The 15000-nt window shown below is 35.8% G+C and overlaps 1 protein-coding gene across 2 annotated transcripts in view; it reads left to right on the top strand.

The window, feature by feature from the left end:
* Positions 1 to 15000, top strand: part of LOC106876162 (glutamate receptor ionotropic, kainate 2) — a 260251-nt gene that overhangs the window by 117051 nt on the left and 128200 nt on the right. For both annotated transcript variants that reach the window (XM_089338814.1, XM_089338815.1), the window contains exons 6-7: positions 4937 to 5089; positions 8482 to 8586. In XM_089338814.1, coding sequence (XP_089194940.1) covers positions 4937 to 5089; positions 8482 to 8586 — 258 coding nt within the window. The remainder of the gene's footprint in view (positions 1 to 4936; positions 5090 to 8481; positions 8587 to 15000) is intronic.

The following is a 15000-nucleotide window of genomic DNA, read 5'->3' as shown; positions in this document are numbered from 1 at the left end:
CCAGTGACATTGCAACTCATTTCTACAAAAATAAAGTGTCTTGTTCAAGAACATAGTACGCAGCCTGGTCCGGGAATCGAACTCACTACTTTATGATTATGAGACCGACGATCTAACCACTGAGGAATGCATACACAAAAATGCACGCTCACACACACACACACACACACACACACACACACAAATTGGAATATCAGCTTATAAACGTCTCTCTCATCCCGAAGAAATTGTTTTATGAAAAATGTTTCCTCCACATAACATTTCAGACAGTGAACGGTGACTCGCGTAACGAGCCAGCAACAAAGGTTGGTGACAAGCTAGGCGTATCAACAGGAGACCGCCATTTACTGTCTAGCTTTCTCTCAGAGTACATAACTGCTCGAATTCGACGTGTCTTGTCTTGAAGTCGAGAAATTCCTGACCCAACGCCTAAATTAGAAATCTCTATAACAACCATAGCCGTCGTCGTTGTTGGTGATGTCATCGTTGCAGCCTATTGATGACGCTGTCATTGCTGTTGCTGCTGCTGCTGCTGCTGTCATCGTCATTATACACGTTATGAAATTTTAAAGTCAAATGAATAAACAGGAACATTACGGACATCCGTATCGTGATGAGGAAGCCGTTTTAGTGCAGCTGCATTTGTTGTTTTTGATAAAAAGCTCTACATTTAATTTGAAGGGAAATGAATATAACTTGGCGGATCGGTAAAGTACTCAAAAATAATGTTGACAATACGCTTCATATCACCAAGTATTACAATATGAACTCCATCAAGTTACTAACCTTTCAATGGTTCCGTCTATTATTATATAGTGTTGTATTAAATATCTACATTATTTCTGATGTAATGTAAACACAAAATCTGTGAACATTTCTGAATGAAGCTGATTTGAGTGCGCATGTGCAGGGATATATTCCGACTTATTTAACCAGAAGTCTGTGTGGCAGTATGCTTTGATACTTGACGAACGGCTGAGCTGTTGATTGAACAAATGGTTTTCTAGTGTAGTCTTACAAGGTTTAATTCAACTAGAGAAAAATAAATAAATAACGTCAAGTGAATGAAAATAGCTCTCTCAAACGATGCCTCTCGTCTACTTCATGTCAGAATCCACTTGTAATTATTTTCGCTGCTAAAGGCTGAGTGTGTGAAAACAAACAAACAACAACAAAAACAATAATAATTATTATATTAATAATAATAACAACAACCCTTTTTACTGGAAGCACAAAGCCTCAAATTTGGGGTATGGGGTTATGTTAATTAAATCGACCCCACTGCGCAACTGGCACTTATTTAATTGACCCCGAAAGAATGAAAGGCAGAATTTGAACTCAGAACGTAGCGACAGACGAAATAGCGCCAAGCATTTCGCCCTGCGTGCTAACGATTCTGACAGCTCACCGTCTTAATAATAATAATAATAAGAAGAAGAATGGTTTCAGACTTTGGCACTAGGTCAGCAATTTCATGAGAGGGGGTTAAGGCGCTCACATCGACCCTAGTACGCAACTGCTACGTGCCGTATCGATCCCAAAAGGATGAAAAGCAAGGCCAACTTCGGGGGAATTTGATCTCAGAACATAAAGACGGGCGGAATGCCGCTAAGAATATTTGCCGGCGTGCTAAAGATCCAGCCATTTCGCCGCCTTAGTGATGATAATAATAATAATAATAATAATAATAATAATGATAATAATTCCTTCTAGTGGAATCCCAAGGCCTCAGATTTGGGGAAGGGTTTAAGTCGATCACGTCGATCCCAGTGCGTAACTTGTACTTAATTTATCGACCCTGAATGGATGAAAAGCATAGTCGACCTCAGCAGTATTTGAACTCAGAATGTAAAGATAGACGAAATGCCGCTGAGCATTTTGTCCAACGTCCTAACTATTCTGCCTGCTCACCGCCTTAATAATAATAGTAATAATATTAATAATAATAATAATTATTATTATTATCATTATTATTATTATTATAGTAATAATAATAATAATGGTTTCAAATTTTGACACAAGGACAGCAATTTTAGGGGAAGGCAGTAGTCGTTTACATCGACGCTATTGTTTCAATTATATCGACCCCGAACGGATGAAGGGCAAAGTCGACCTCGACGGAATTTGAACTCAGTATGTAGCGATGGGCGAAATACTGCTAAGCATTTCATCCAGCGCGCTAACGGTTCTGCCAGATTGCCTCCTTAATACCATTAATAATAGTATTAGTAACTATTAGTAATTTAATCACATGATCGGGAATTTAATAACGTCGACCCAACACCTCACTGGTACTGTATCGGCGCCAAAATGATGAAAGGCAGAATTGATTTCGGCAGGATTTGAACTCAGAAAATAAAGGCCGGTACAAATTCAAGCAAATCTAACAAAACACTCTATGAGACACGATCTAAATGACTCGTTGCAGATATTTCCTCTCCACGCTGACGCTTTGCTAATAAGAATGATTTCTGTTACTTATTGCCGTTAAGACAGAAGTGAATGTACAAGGGAAATGCATACTAGGTGGGTGTAATCTGGGTGTGGAACCGTTAAACAGATTATATGCATGATTTAATGAAATGACTCTAGCGTGTTTCAGTCTCATTAGATATGATGTGTGTGTTTAAAGCAGAAATTACAGAAATATGTATAATATACGATAGTTCTTATCTGGGACAATATGAGGAAAGGTTAATTCACATGAATGAAAAGACTGAGAGACAGACAGAAAGACAGACAGAGACAGACAGAAAGACAGACAGAGACAGGAACAGGGAAACAGAGACGGAGAGGTGGTGAGGCAAACCAAAGAATGGGGAAAAGTAATGAGAGTAAATACTAAAAGATACGTTAATATACGTATGTTTGGACGTTTGTGAGAGAGAAAGCTTGAGAATGAATTACGGGAATTTGTATTAGGCACACACGCGCGCACACATGCACATTCACATTCACACACATACACACACACGCACACATATATATACACTCAAACACACCGATACACAATGACACGCACACATACACATGTACGTAACACAGAGTAAGAGAGAGGATTTGGAATAAGAAAACAGATAGATAGATAGATGGGAAAGAGAGAGAGAGAGAGAGAGAGAGAGAGAGCGGTTGTAAGAGACCGTACAACAGGAAGAAGCAAGGAAGCTGAATGAATATTGTGAGACATTTACGAAATAAAGAAATGGTACGTGATTCGTTCCGGCGCCAAGCCTTATTTGATATGATTACACAAACTTTGTAATTCGACTTGGGAAATATGAGATTTTACTAGATGTTACTAGATATAACACACTTCGTGACTAATTAAGAGATCATTATTAGTATTTACGGATTACTGCTGTGAAAAACAACATTGCTAATGTATGATAGTTGCACGCAACACTCTTACGATTTACACACGAGATAACAACCTCGTCTTGCAGACAAAGACTATTGCAAACACAGAAATCAATACCCATCTGCTGTCTGTTAGTTTATTTCATGTTATCACGTAATACAATTTTTTTGTTAACACAACAAAATGATTTAAATCTTTCAAATGTTATGAAAAAAAAAAAAAATCTTGTACTGACATTTTTCTTCGTTTCTAAGGATTTTTTTCCCCTTCCTTCCCTATTTGCGTCGTTCACACCTACATGTAGTAATCCTCGAACGCATACACGTACACACGCGTGCGTATATGTATGTGAATAAGACTTGTATGTGTGTTTATATGTTAATGTGCGTGTGTGTGTCTGTGTGTGTGTGTGTGTTACATTAAAAATGAAATATCAAATACTTCATTCTTGGAAATTCAGTCACTACGAATGATTTCCTTTAAGGAAAATTACCCTTTTCTAATAGTACTGTTAGTATTTGCAGGAGCGATAACTGAGGATCCAAATTGGATTTATTAAACCCGTTGAACCTGATCTATCTATCTATCTATCTATCTATCTATCTATCTATCTTATTTTTTTATTGCCCACAAGGTGCTAAACATAGAGCGAACAAAGGGATTAAGTCGATTACATCAACCCCAGTGTGTAACTGGTACTTAATTTATCGACCCCAAAAGGATGATAGGCAAAGTCAACCTCGGCGGAATTTGAACTCAGAACGTAACGGCAGACGAAACACCACGAAGCATTTCGCCCAGCGTGCTAACGTTTCTTATAGCTCGCCGCCTTATCTATCTATCTATCTATCTATCTATCTATCTGTTTATTTATTCATCTATTTATCTCTTTGTGTATGACTGTCTCTCTATCATTGCGTGTGTGTATGTGTGTGTGCGGCGCGCGCACATGATAAGATCTTCGGGTTAATTTTCTCAGTTTGTATCAAAGGGAAAGAAAAATACGATATCCCACCCGAAATTAAAAGTATTTTAAAACTAAAACAATATCAACTAGATTATGGGTTACTCAGAAGAACCGTCCTAGGCTACCGCCACGGCCACAAGATGACTCAGGTGCTTAGCGCATACATTCCTCTTCGGACACCATCTTGGTCTTGACCACCAGATCGGCCTTAGTGTTGTTGTCAGAACGGTTTGTGTCTTACTCAACTGCACCCTCTGTCAACCTGATCCCTAGTAATCCATGGGTTTAAAATCATTGGGATTAGAAAGACAGAAAGTGAGGCTAATGCAGTCGTAGAAGTTCCTCGACGACCACTTCTGACTCTCTCCGGATGTATATCAAGTAGCCAAATGCTGATGCCATACATATCAGAGCAAAAAGAAGGTAGAAAAATTCTTCTAAAAATACTCCCAATTCGCTGCTTTCGTTTATGCTTGTTGGCTAAAAGAATCCAATGAAATAAAAACAAGTAACTTTTAATTGACTAAACAGGGGTCGATTCACATCAACAACAGCACATTTCTATTTCTATCAATATCATTCTCACTTATAATGTTTATTATATTTTTCAGACTGAAACTGCCCTTATGTACGATGCAGTTTACTTGTTTGCCAAAGCGTTGCATCAAGTAGCTGCAGCTCGTGATATCAATACAATGGCTCTATCTTGCACCAAACAGAACACTTGGAATCATGGAAACAGCGTACTTAATTATATGAAAACGGTGAGATAGTTTATATGTATTTCATGTGACTGCATACTTTTCTTTCTAGTTTGCTCCGTATTTGAACTCATCTATTGCTACACATTTACAAATATACATACATACACAGTCTCTTACACCATCATATATGTGAACACACACACACACACACACACACATGCTTACATACATATATAAGTACATAAATACATATATGTATGTTTCCAACATTTTTCTTTCTTTATATTTTGTACTCATATGGAACTATACACACACACACACACACACACACACACACACACACACACACACACACACAGAGGCACGCATACACACATGTACATACATGCATACATATACATATATATATACATATAGTCCAAGAAAGTTAGGGGTTGTGAATCCAACCCACTAAGGGATAATATTTATCCAATATACTGCCGGAAGGATACCCAATTATTATTACGCTAGTGTTTTTACCAAGTGCAATAAATGTGTGCGGGTAAAAGGACATTTTACCCTTAATTTACATAGCAATAAGAAAATGGAGGGGAATATGTGGTACTCATCAATTTGCAGACATTGCATTATGTCAATTTACCTGTTTATTTTTCAACTAAGAGGACAATAAAAACAATATACAAACACACTAGTGACCGAAATGTCATTCACAAAGCTTTCCTTGCTCCGGAAGAAGTAGTAGAAGAGATTTGCGCAAGTACCTACACAGTGGGACTGAACCACGTGCTTTTTATCACACATCTACACCTGCGCTTACGTATGTGTGTGTTTGTTTGTTTTTTTGTTTGTTTGTTTCTTTGTTTATTTGTCTGTGTGTGTGTGTGAGTGTTTGTGTTTTCTCCACACTACAAAACAAACGCTGTTTGTCTACGTCCTTTCAACTAAGAAAACAGTAACACTACCGTCGATTTTTTTTTCGACCAAATTGGTACCTTAGTATGACATTAGTCCCATAACTGAAAGGAGTAAAAGAATAAGAGAATAATAACGGCAAATTTAATTTTCTATAAGACAGCGATCCTATGCCTCAACAGTTTATATACTCAATGAGTTCGAAGTTCTTCTGGTTCAACATTAAGTTACTACCGACAGAACTGTTAGAATTTTCTAGATACTACAATGTTGATTGGTTCTCAGCAATATTGCACCAATGACAAAATTACCATTATCCAGTATACCTTAAGAGAAGATATGGTTAGGGTTAGGGTTAGGGTAATGGTTTACTATCTGTCGCATTTCAGCCACTACATAGTAGTATTGTCATTGATACCCAGTAGATCGAAGAGACGGTAATAGTTGTCTGCTCCAAACCACACTAAGAATGAAGCAATGGTTACTCTTAAACTGCTTCGTTTCACTCCTTCAGTGTGTCGGACATGGTTAACAATACATACTATACTCTGGATGTATTTTTCTTGAATTATTATTTGGTGATCCGATGATTAGTATTTACTAATTAAAAAAAAATAATAGTAATACTCATATATCAAAATCACAGTAAAATCGAAGACAACTAATGATGATTGTCGCCAAGCATAACGAAAGTTGGGCAAAACGTCTTCACTTGCTGAAAGAAGCCTAAAATATTTCACTTAAGCAAATCGTTCATTTATCTTTTATAAAGTTAAAGACAGACAAGACCGAATTTAGGAACGAGAAGCCATAAATGCTGAAATTTAAAGCGGTCTTATTTTGAAGGATTTAACAGAGAATAAAATTCTGCAACAACTGAAAACGGCAAATGAAATCTGTGAATGATCATTTTCTTTTCCTAGCAATTAGGTTTCATTTATTAATTAAGATAATTGGAGTAAAGCAGTATTTCAGTGCAACTTCAAGTGAAAAAAAAAGTAACAAAACAATTGTCAGTTTTTGAAAGAAACCCTAAAGTGTTATGATTATATCTGACTCTCTTTAAGAGAATAGCGAACGAGTAACAAAAAGAAATTGAGACGTATTCAATGAGGTGAACGGAAATTTGTTGGTACATATTCATTTGAGAAGAAGACGGATGAAATAGTAATTATGCTACAGGCACAACAATTTCTTGAAAAGTTCTCTAGAAAATTATTCAAACCACTATCTGGAGTTAAAAAGGATTTTGAAGGAAATATTTCATAAAGTGTATATACTGTGAAAATACTGGAAAATATATTCTGCAGAGTAGTAATAAGAAAATAATAGAATGTAAAATGTTTTGGCATTAGTTATTCACTATTACACGCTTTTCATTTAGTAATAGGAATTACAAAATTGTACATATAGTTGAAATCATGTAAGATATCTCCTATTAAAATTCCTTCAGACAGAGAATCAAACAGAGAAGCAAAAACTACAATTATTTGATTCTCTGTCTGAAGAATTTCGAATGGGAGATATCTTTCCTGTTTTCTAATACATTGTACAATTGAAACAATTGTGCAACGCTTGTTAGGTGATGAAACACCTGTAACGGTAAATAAATAATACCAAAAGAAATTCCAATCTTCTGTTTTGATATATATATATATATACATATACATATTTGTTTTGCAAAACACACACACACATGAACAAATAAATAAATAAAAACAAATACAAACGAACACGTATTAACAGAGTATATAGGTGGTACAGACACTCCCCATACACACACGCACTTACAAAAGACACAGACACATTGAAAGACACGCATGCGTAGACACATACAATAGGAATACAAAATACAAAATGGCTGATATTTAGCAAGGTGAGACACACATAAGAAGGAAGGAAACAAAGGACCACTGATGAGGTCACAGAAGTGTGACGAAAGAACTCTGGCCGAAATAAGATTAAGATTAATGATTAATGTAATATAAAGCTGAAGCAAATTAACACCAAATATACAGTGCGTGTGTTTTTTATTGGCTAAACTGGCAATATGACCATCCCCAAGTACAACAATATATATATATATATATATATATGAAAGGAGGTTTGAAAATGCGTAGGTCTTTTAGAGATGTTTATTGACTTGAGCGGTTTCACTTATTTTAGAAAAGATGATCAAAAATAAAATGCAATGCTTTGTATCAGCTTTGTTGTGTTAAAAAATGGTTATCATTTTTTAACACGTTTTACTTTTGATAATCTTATTCTAAAAAAGTGAAATCTGTCAAGTCAATAAACATCTTTAAAAGACCTATGCATTTTCAAATCTTCTTTCATATATATTTTCACTCGTGCGGTACCTTACAACTTTACTTTGATATATATATATATATATATATATATATATATATTGTATTTGTATGTTGTGTGTGTGTGTGTATTCTCTTTACTGAATAACGATTCTAATGGCACTGTTTATTTGACATTGAACGTCAAATTAGACGCGTTTTTCAAGGTATTGTTGTTTTTTCTATTTATAGGTAGTTTTCGACGGATTATCGGGCAGAGTAATGTTCGATCATAAAGGAGAGAGATCAGATTTTTCCTTGAATGTTTTGAAGTTAAAAGAACAAGGTTTGTCAAAGGTGAGTGGTACTTTGTTTCTAAGTGCTTCGATAAAATTCCATTTTTATTCATATGACAGCATGAAAATCACTCATAGATATATACATGCATTAAATTCATACGCACACAAACATACACGCTCACACACACACACACTCTCTCTCTCTCTCTCTCTCTCTCTCTCTCTCTCTCTCTCTCTCTCTGGCTCTCTCTTTCTCTCTCTCTCTCTCTCTCTCTCTCTCTCTCTCTCTCTCTCTCTCTCTCTCTCTCTCTCTCTCTCACTCTCTCACTCTCACACACACAGCAGCGTGGATAATTCTGTGCTGATATTCATATATGAATATGGGTGTGTGTGTGTGTGTGTTTGTGTAAGAGAAGTAGAGAGAGACTCGCATATATACAGACATCGATTAAAGCATCCTTCTGAAATTACATTTAGATAATGAGATTGTTTCATATTCTCTTATTTTGCTATCGTAGCTTAAAGAGTTGATCGCTCATTCTTGTTTGTCCTAGCCTACATAATATATTCTTTATTATTATTTTTCATTTTGTTTTGGTGTTTTACTTTACATTTTTACTGTGTTATGCGTATTCCGTTCCTTATTAATAAATCGTATACGTGTGCTGATAATTCTTTGCAGAATATTTATGTTTGTTATTAAATCTTTGCTATCTAACCTTGTTCTCTGCTGTATCAAATATTGTATTACAAATGTTTCATGCTGTATGTGCATGGTGTGTTGGTCGAAGTATGTCATTCATGCCTAACCAATATTACAGTTGTAGTCATGAAGTTAACAACGTTCATATTTGCGATCGAATTTGTAAAACATTCTTCATTAATGATCTACACACGGTCTTACAGGAATTTGGCAACTTTGACTGTGTACCAGATTTCCTAATATACATAATGTCAATGATGAAATCCTTCGTCTGAACAGCATTTAAATTCTTTTTCACAAATGATGTAGTAGATATAGTACATTACAAAACAAAAGAAACACCAGGCAGTACAGTCATTCATAGAAGCTAACACTTGCAGACACTAGAACAATATGAATACAAGTACGACACAAATACATCAGCAGCATCGGTTAAAAATACACAAACCAATACACAAAGCGTGTTCCATGCATCCAATACATATTAACTATAGGATAGATGGACAGGTTACCAACATATATATATGAAGCAGGAGACAAGCTTCATTACACTAAACCATAATCTAACGCTAATAAAAGATTACAAGCTATTAATGATCAATGTAATTTTCAAATTCTGTTGTGAAAGTAAAATAAAAGTCATAAACTCCACGACTCCAATTTGTGTGTAAATATATATATATATATATATATATATATATATATATATATATATATATATATATATATATATGCCGGCAAGTTGGTGAGTGCCTGTATATGAACATACATACATATAGATATATATACATACGTATATATATATATATATATATATATATATATATGTGTGTGTGTGTGTGTGTATGAACAAAAATTAAAGTGTTCGTCATCAATTAGGGTACATAATATATCAGTAAATTTGCATACGATTTTAATTATCATGAATAATAAAATTTCATGTTTATAAAAATATATATGTATGTGTGTATGCCCGCGTGCGTGTGTATGTTAATGGGCTTAAGATCGTGTCAGGTAGTATTGATTTGTATGTTCAGGGAAGACATTTTATGGTGAGAGAAAATATATTTAATTTTTATGGCAGCTCTGAGCATAAAAGCCTGAAAGTCCGAAGAATGCAAAAGCATTCTTAATTCTTATTCAAGGTGATGAGAATTAAGGTCGTGAAGAAAAGAATCTAACAAGGTCAAACTTTTATTGAAATATCATTCACGTTGTTTTACGTTGGATTTTGTTTTGTTCGATCGTAATTTTATTTCCTCGTTAATTTAACTCGTATTTGGATGGACAAGTCACATTCACGTATATCTTAAAAGTATTTCCGAGGTCGGACCCTGAATGATATATATTATGTGGTAGAACAGGGCCCTTAAGTTACAAGCACCAATCCAGTTGATGTTCACCCACAGCACACGTAATTCACCGGGATACGGAAACACCGAGGCAGCGTGATTGCTTGACATCACTTCATGTCACCTCAGTCAATGCTATCATGAACCGACCAATCTCATAAGAGCACAAGCTTCAAATTATTGACCACACTGTGTGTTGATAGATATGCATGATATTTTCACAAACTCATAGAATGATAAAGTTTGTAGCACTAAGGCTGTAATTATTTGCCACTCTTTATATACAGTATATCTGTTAATTTTATATAAGCCAAACGACTGGGAGATAGAAATATTACTTTTAAATCATGTTCGCGATTTGGAAGTATCTCTGATAGATCTCTCGAACTCCGATTTATCTCTTTAAGTAGATTAAAATGCTGTAGCCTCCGTCAGAGAGTTTTGAAAACAAATTTTGAAATCTGACAGAATTTAAACTTCTTGCGCTCTTGCACTTGTCAACTGTGATATTTCTGTAGGAAATGCCTGTGACATGAAGTATTAATTATCCAGCATAGAATGACGACATGTAGATAGATGTACGTACCTGCTAGCTAAATTTCATGACAAGACTTTCTATAATCGTTAGAATCATGCAACACTGTCTGTAAAACTGTATCTAAGAAGTTTCAACAGAATTATCTAGGTTACGCTACTTCGTGTTTTTAGGTGAAATGTCTGAGCTCATACGATATATACTGCGTTAAAAACTATTATTTTTGTTCGTGAAGCTTCATTAAAGAAGTTCTTCTTCTGTGTATTTCTCAAAATTTTATTTGTAAATCGGTAAAGAGTAAATCTAAGGTTTATATAAGGACATACACTAACGATGACTTCATGGAAATTGATAACAGAAACCAAGAACTTACATTATTTATATTTGACGGATATTTGTCCACATCCTGTTTGTGGTTAACACAACCTTTCGGCTGATATACTCTCCAGCCTTCGTCAGGTGTCTTGGGGAAATTTCGAACCTGGACTCTCGTTCCTAAAGTATATTTTGATGTTGTTGTTGTTGTTGCTGTTATTATTATTATTATAATTATTATTCAGGTCACTGTCTTGAATCTAACTCGGAATCTTGGAGTTAGTAGCCCGCGCTCTTAACCAGTATGCCATATGCCCGTGGGCGTAGTGGTTAAGAGCGCGGGCTGCTAAACTCAAGATTCCGAGTTCGATTCCAGGCAGTGACCTGAATAATAATAATAATAATAATAATAACAACATCGAAAAATACCTTAGGAATGAGAACCCAGGTTCGAAATTTCCCTAAGACACCTGATGAAGGTTGGAGGGTATATCAGCCGAAATGTTGTGTTAACAACAAACACGATGAGGGCAAATATCCGTCAAATGTAAATAATGTACATAATTCCTCATCTCTTAAATATAAAACTGAACGAAGGACAATAATACATAAAATACATAATAACTTTTAGCAACCTAGCAGATATTTGGTGGCAATACTTTACGAAGGTTTCAATGCTATTCTCGGTTTATATATTTAAGCAAAGATGCCTCTGTTACAGTAGAGCTATGCAAGCTGGGGACAATTTCCAATTGTCACTAGGGCCATTAAATTCGATCCACTCAGTATCTTCCCTACTTTATCGCCAATCATTAAGTGTACTTGACGAAATCTCATTAATTTGGCTTTTCTGAAGCAGAATATATCCGATTAGAAAGGCTTAGAATTTTTAAAGAATAATTTATTGGGGAAAGTGACTGAATCTATTCCATACAAACACATGTTAATGACAATAAAAGCCGAAGGAAGTTGGCTGCCGATTACTTCAAAACTATAAGAAATTATGAACTTAGCTCCATCAGAAGATATCGTAGACAGAGTGGAAGGTATGATACAGGAAGGTGCTCCAGCAGATAGTATGCAGATTCTCGGAAATAGGCTTGCACCATCCACACCCTGATAAAGAGTAGGAAAGCGCCATGAGCCACCATATGAAGACCATGATTTATTGTTTTATATAATGTTCTAATGAATGTCCTACTTAGTCTCTCGTATAGTTATAATAATATTGTCTGTATGTATGTTTTGTGTTCGGTCATCTGATAATTTCTTTGTATCATAATAATAGAAATACAATGAATCTTTCTATGATTTAGCAGCTTGAGTCTACTGTTATCAATGTGTTCTAAACAGTTGTCTCAAGGAGTGGTTCTTAAGAGCTACTAGAATGTTCAATGAATTATGTTCTGCTTTATACTAAGTAACCTCTTGCTTTATACTGCTTTACACTAAGTAGCCTCTGCTATACAGTAGGAAGAAAAAATAAGAGATTATCGAAGGTGGCAGGGTGATGACGTTGTCAACGTGTGTAAGTTCAGTTCATAGTTGACACTTGGGTGTGAGGAGACTTGGAAAGAAACGAGTAAAATCAAGAAAGTGAATTCAGAAATGTAAGAAAAATGAAATATTAGTTGAAGACTTCATTTTCACACGTTTGTAATGTTCACTCAAAGCATATTCTAAAAACTCAATATGATCAATGTTCTTTTAACTGTTAACAAAACAAACAAAAACAACGACAAACCCCAAAGATATTCGTTCGACGAAAAGTTCCATGAGGAAAACGACCACTGCCAATTAACCAGCAATATATTCCGACTTTGGTCGACGGTCAGTCTTGAAGTATTTTAGTACTTTTTTTTTTTTTTTCAATCTGGTACTTATTATGTCCAAGTTTTCTTTGCTGAACCTTTAAATTACAAGGACGCAAAACAAGGATAATAAATGTTTATGACTTTCCCACAATTGCAGGCTCTGAAATTACTTAAGTATATCAATGTGTTAAGTTTATCTCTTACATCTGACGTCTAGATACGAAACGATGTAGCTAAAGATCAGTGCTGACTATAATTTCTATAGAATACCTGTAGAAATAACTAACAAAATAATGCGAAGCGCACTGCTAACACAGTAGAACGTGGTACTGACTTATAAAAAACATTTAATATACCTAGTATATTATGTATATTATGCTTGCATAACGAAATACCACGTACCTACAAAACATTAATCTTAAGTATAGAACGTAAGATGTGATTCCATTCTACAGGGTGCCCCCAAAAGTCTGGGTACATGGGGTAAATAAAATTATAACATAAACAATTAAATATAAGAAATGATAATTTCTTAAAGTATATATTAATCCCCATGTACCCAGACTTTGTGGACACCCTGTAGAATAAATTAAAACTGGCATTCCATGGGTTACGAGGACAAGGGTTTCAGTTGATCCGATCAACAGAACAGCTTGCTCGTGAAATTAACGTCTAAGTGGTTGAGGACTCCACAGACAAGTGTATCTTTAACTAGTTCTCAGGGAGATTCAGCGACACAGAATGTGACAAAGCTGATACAGGTACAGCTCAGTTTTGCCAGCTGACTGGACTGGAGCAACGGAAAATAAACACGCCGCCAGGAATCGAAATCGCGACCTTATGATCGTGAGTCATATGCCTTAACCACTAAACCGCGCGTAGTCATGAAGTAATACCAGGAATTTGCTCTTGATATATGTTTTGAATGTCTTCAGAATGATCGAATGTAAATTGGCATAAACCCACAACTCGGTCGTATTAGAGGTAGCAGTCACCTGCGTTCGACTATCACTTGATCAAACGTACGATGCTTTTGCGAATTGACGTTGGCGCCTGTGACCCACACTTTGACCCAATGACGCGTCCTGGATGTGACACTTGGAGAGAAAAAGAGAGAGGGAAGGATTTAGAGGTGAGGGAAAAGAGAAGACGGAATGACTTAGAGCGGAGGGAAAAGAATAGAGGGCGGAAGCACTTAGAATGGAGGAAGACGAAGTGAGGGTGGAAGGAGAGAAGGGCAAAGAAAAATAGAGAAAAGTGAGAGAGAGAAGGAGACAGACAGACAGATGGACAGAGTGCACAAATCCTCAGTTTCTATGCATTTTCAGCTGAGATAATTGTATCCACGTGAAATGTAGCGACCCGTTGAAACACAGCTCGCTGTAGGATCTCGAATTTAAAAATACAACATAATGATTGTGAATGGAAAATCCTAACCTCTAGGCAACGTACCATGCGTTGAAAAAATTCACATTTCGACCTATGTAGTCGAGGGACGGTCTCAGGAATTTTTCGACGGGATGGCAAAAGGTCAGAAGGGAATACAATTCCAGGAGAAAAGGGCATAATAGTATTATTTAGCAGGGCACACTTCTTTTCTTGAGGAGGGTACGTGCCCCTCAGCACCCACATACAACAGCTTGGATCCGCCCTTGCAGTCACATATTCTTTTATTTGTTTTTTACTTGTTTCATTCATTTAACTGCGGCTATGCTGAAGCACTGCCTGTAAGGGTCTTTTAGTCGAAGTAATC

The sequence above is a fragment of the Octopus bimaculoides genome, chromosome 21, assembly GCF_046866305.1.
Source record: "Octopus bimaculoides isolate indiv1 chromosome 21, ASM4686630v1, whole genome shotgun sequence".
Classification (NCBI taxonomy): Eukaryota; Metazoa; Mollusca; class Cephalopoda; order Octopoda; family Octopodidae; genus Octopus; species Octopus bimaculoides.
The sequence above is the reverse complement of the archived record's forward strand: the minus strand, read 5'-3'. Positions and strand labels throughout refer to the sequence as shown.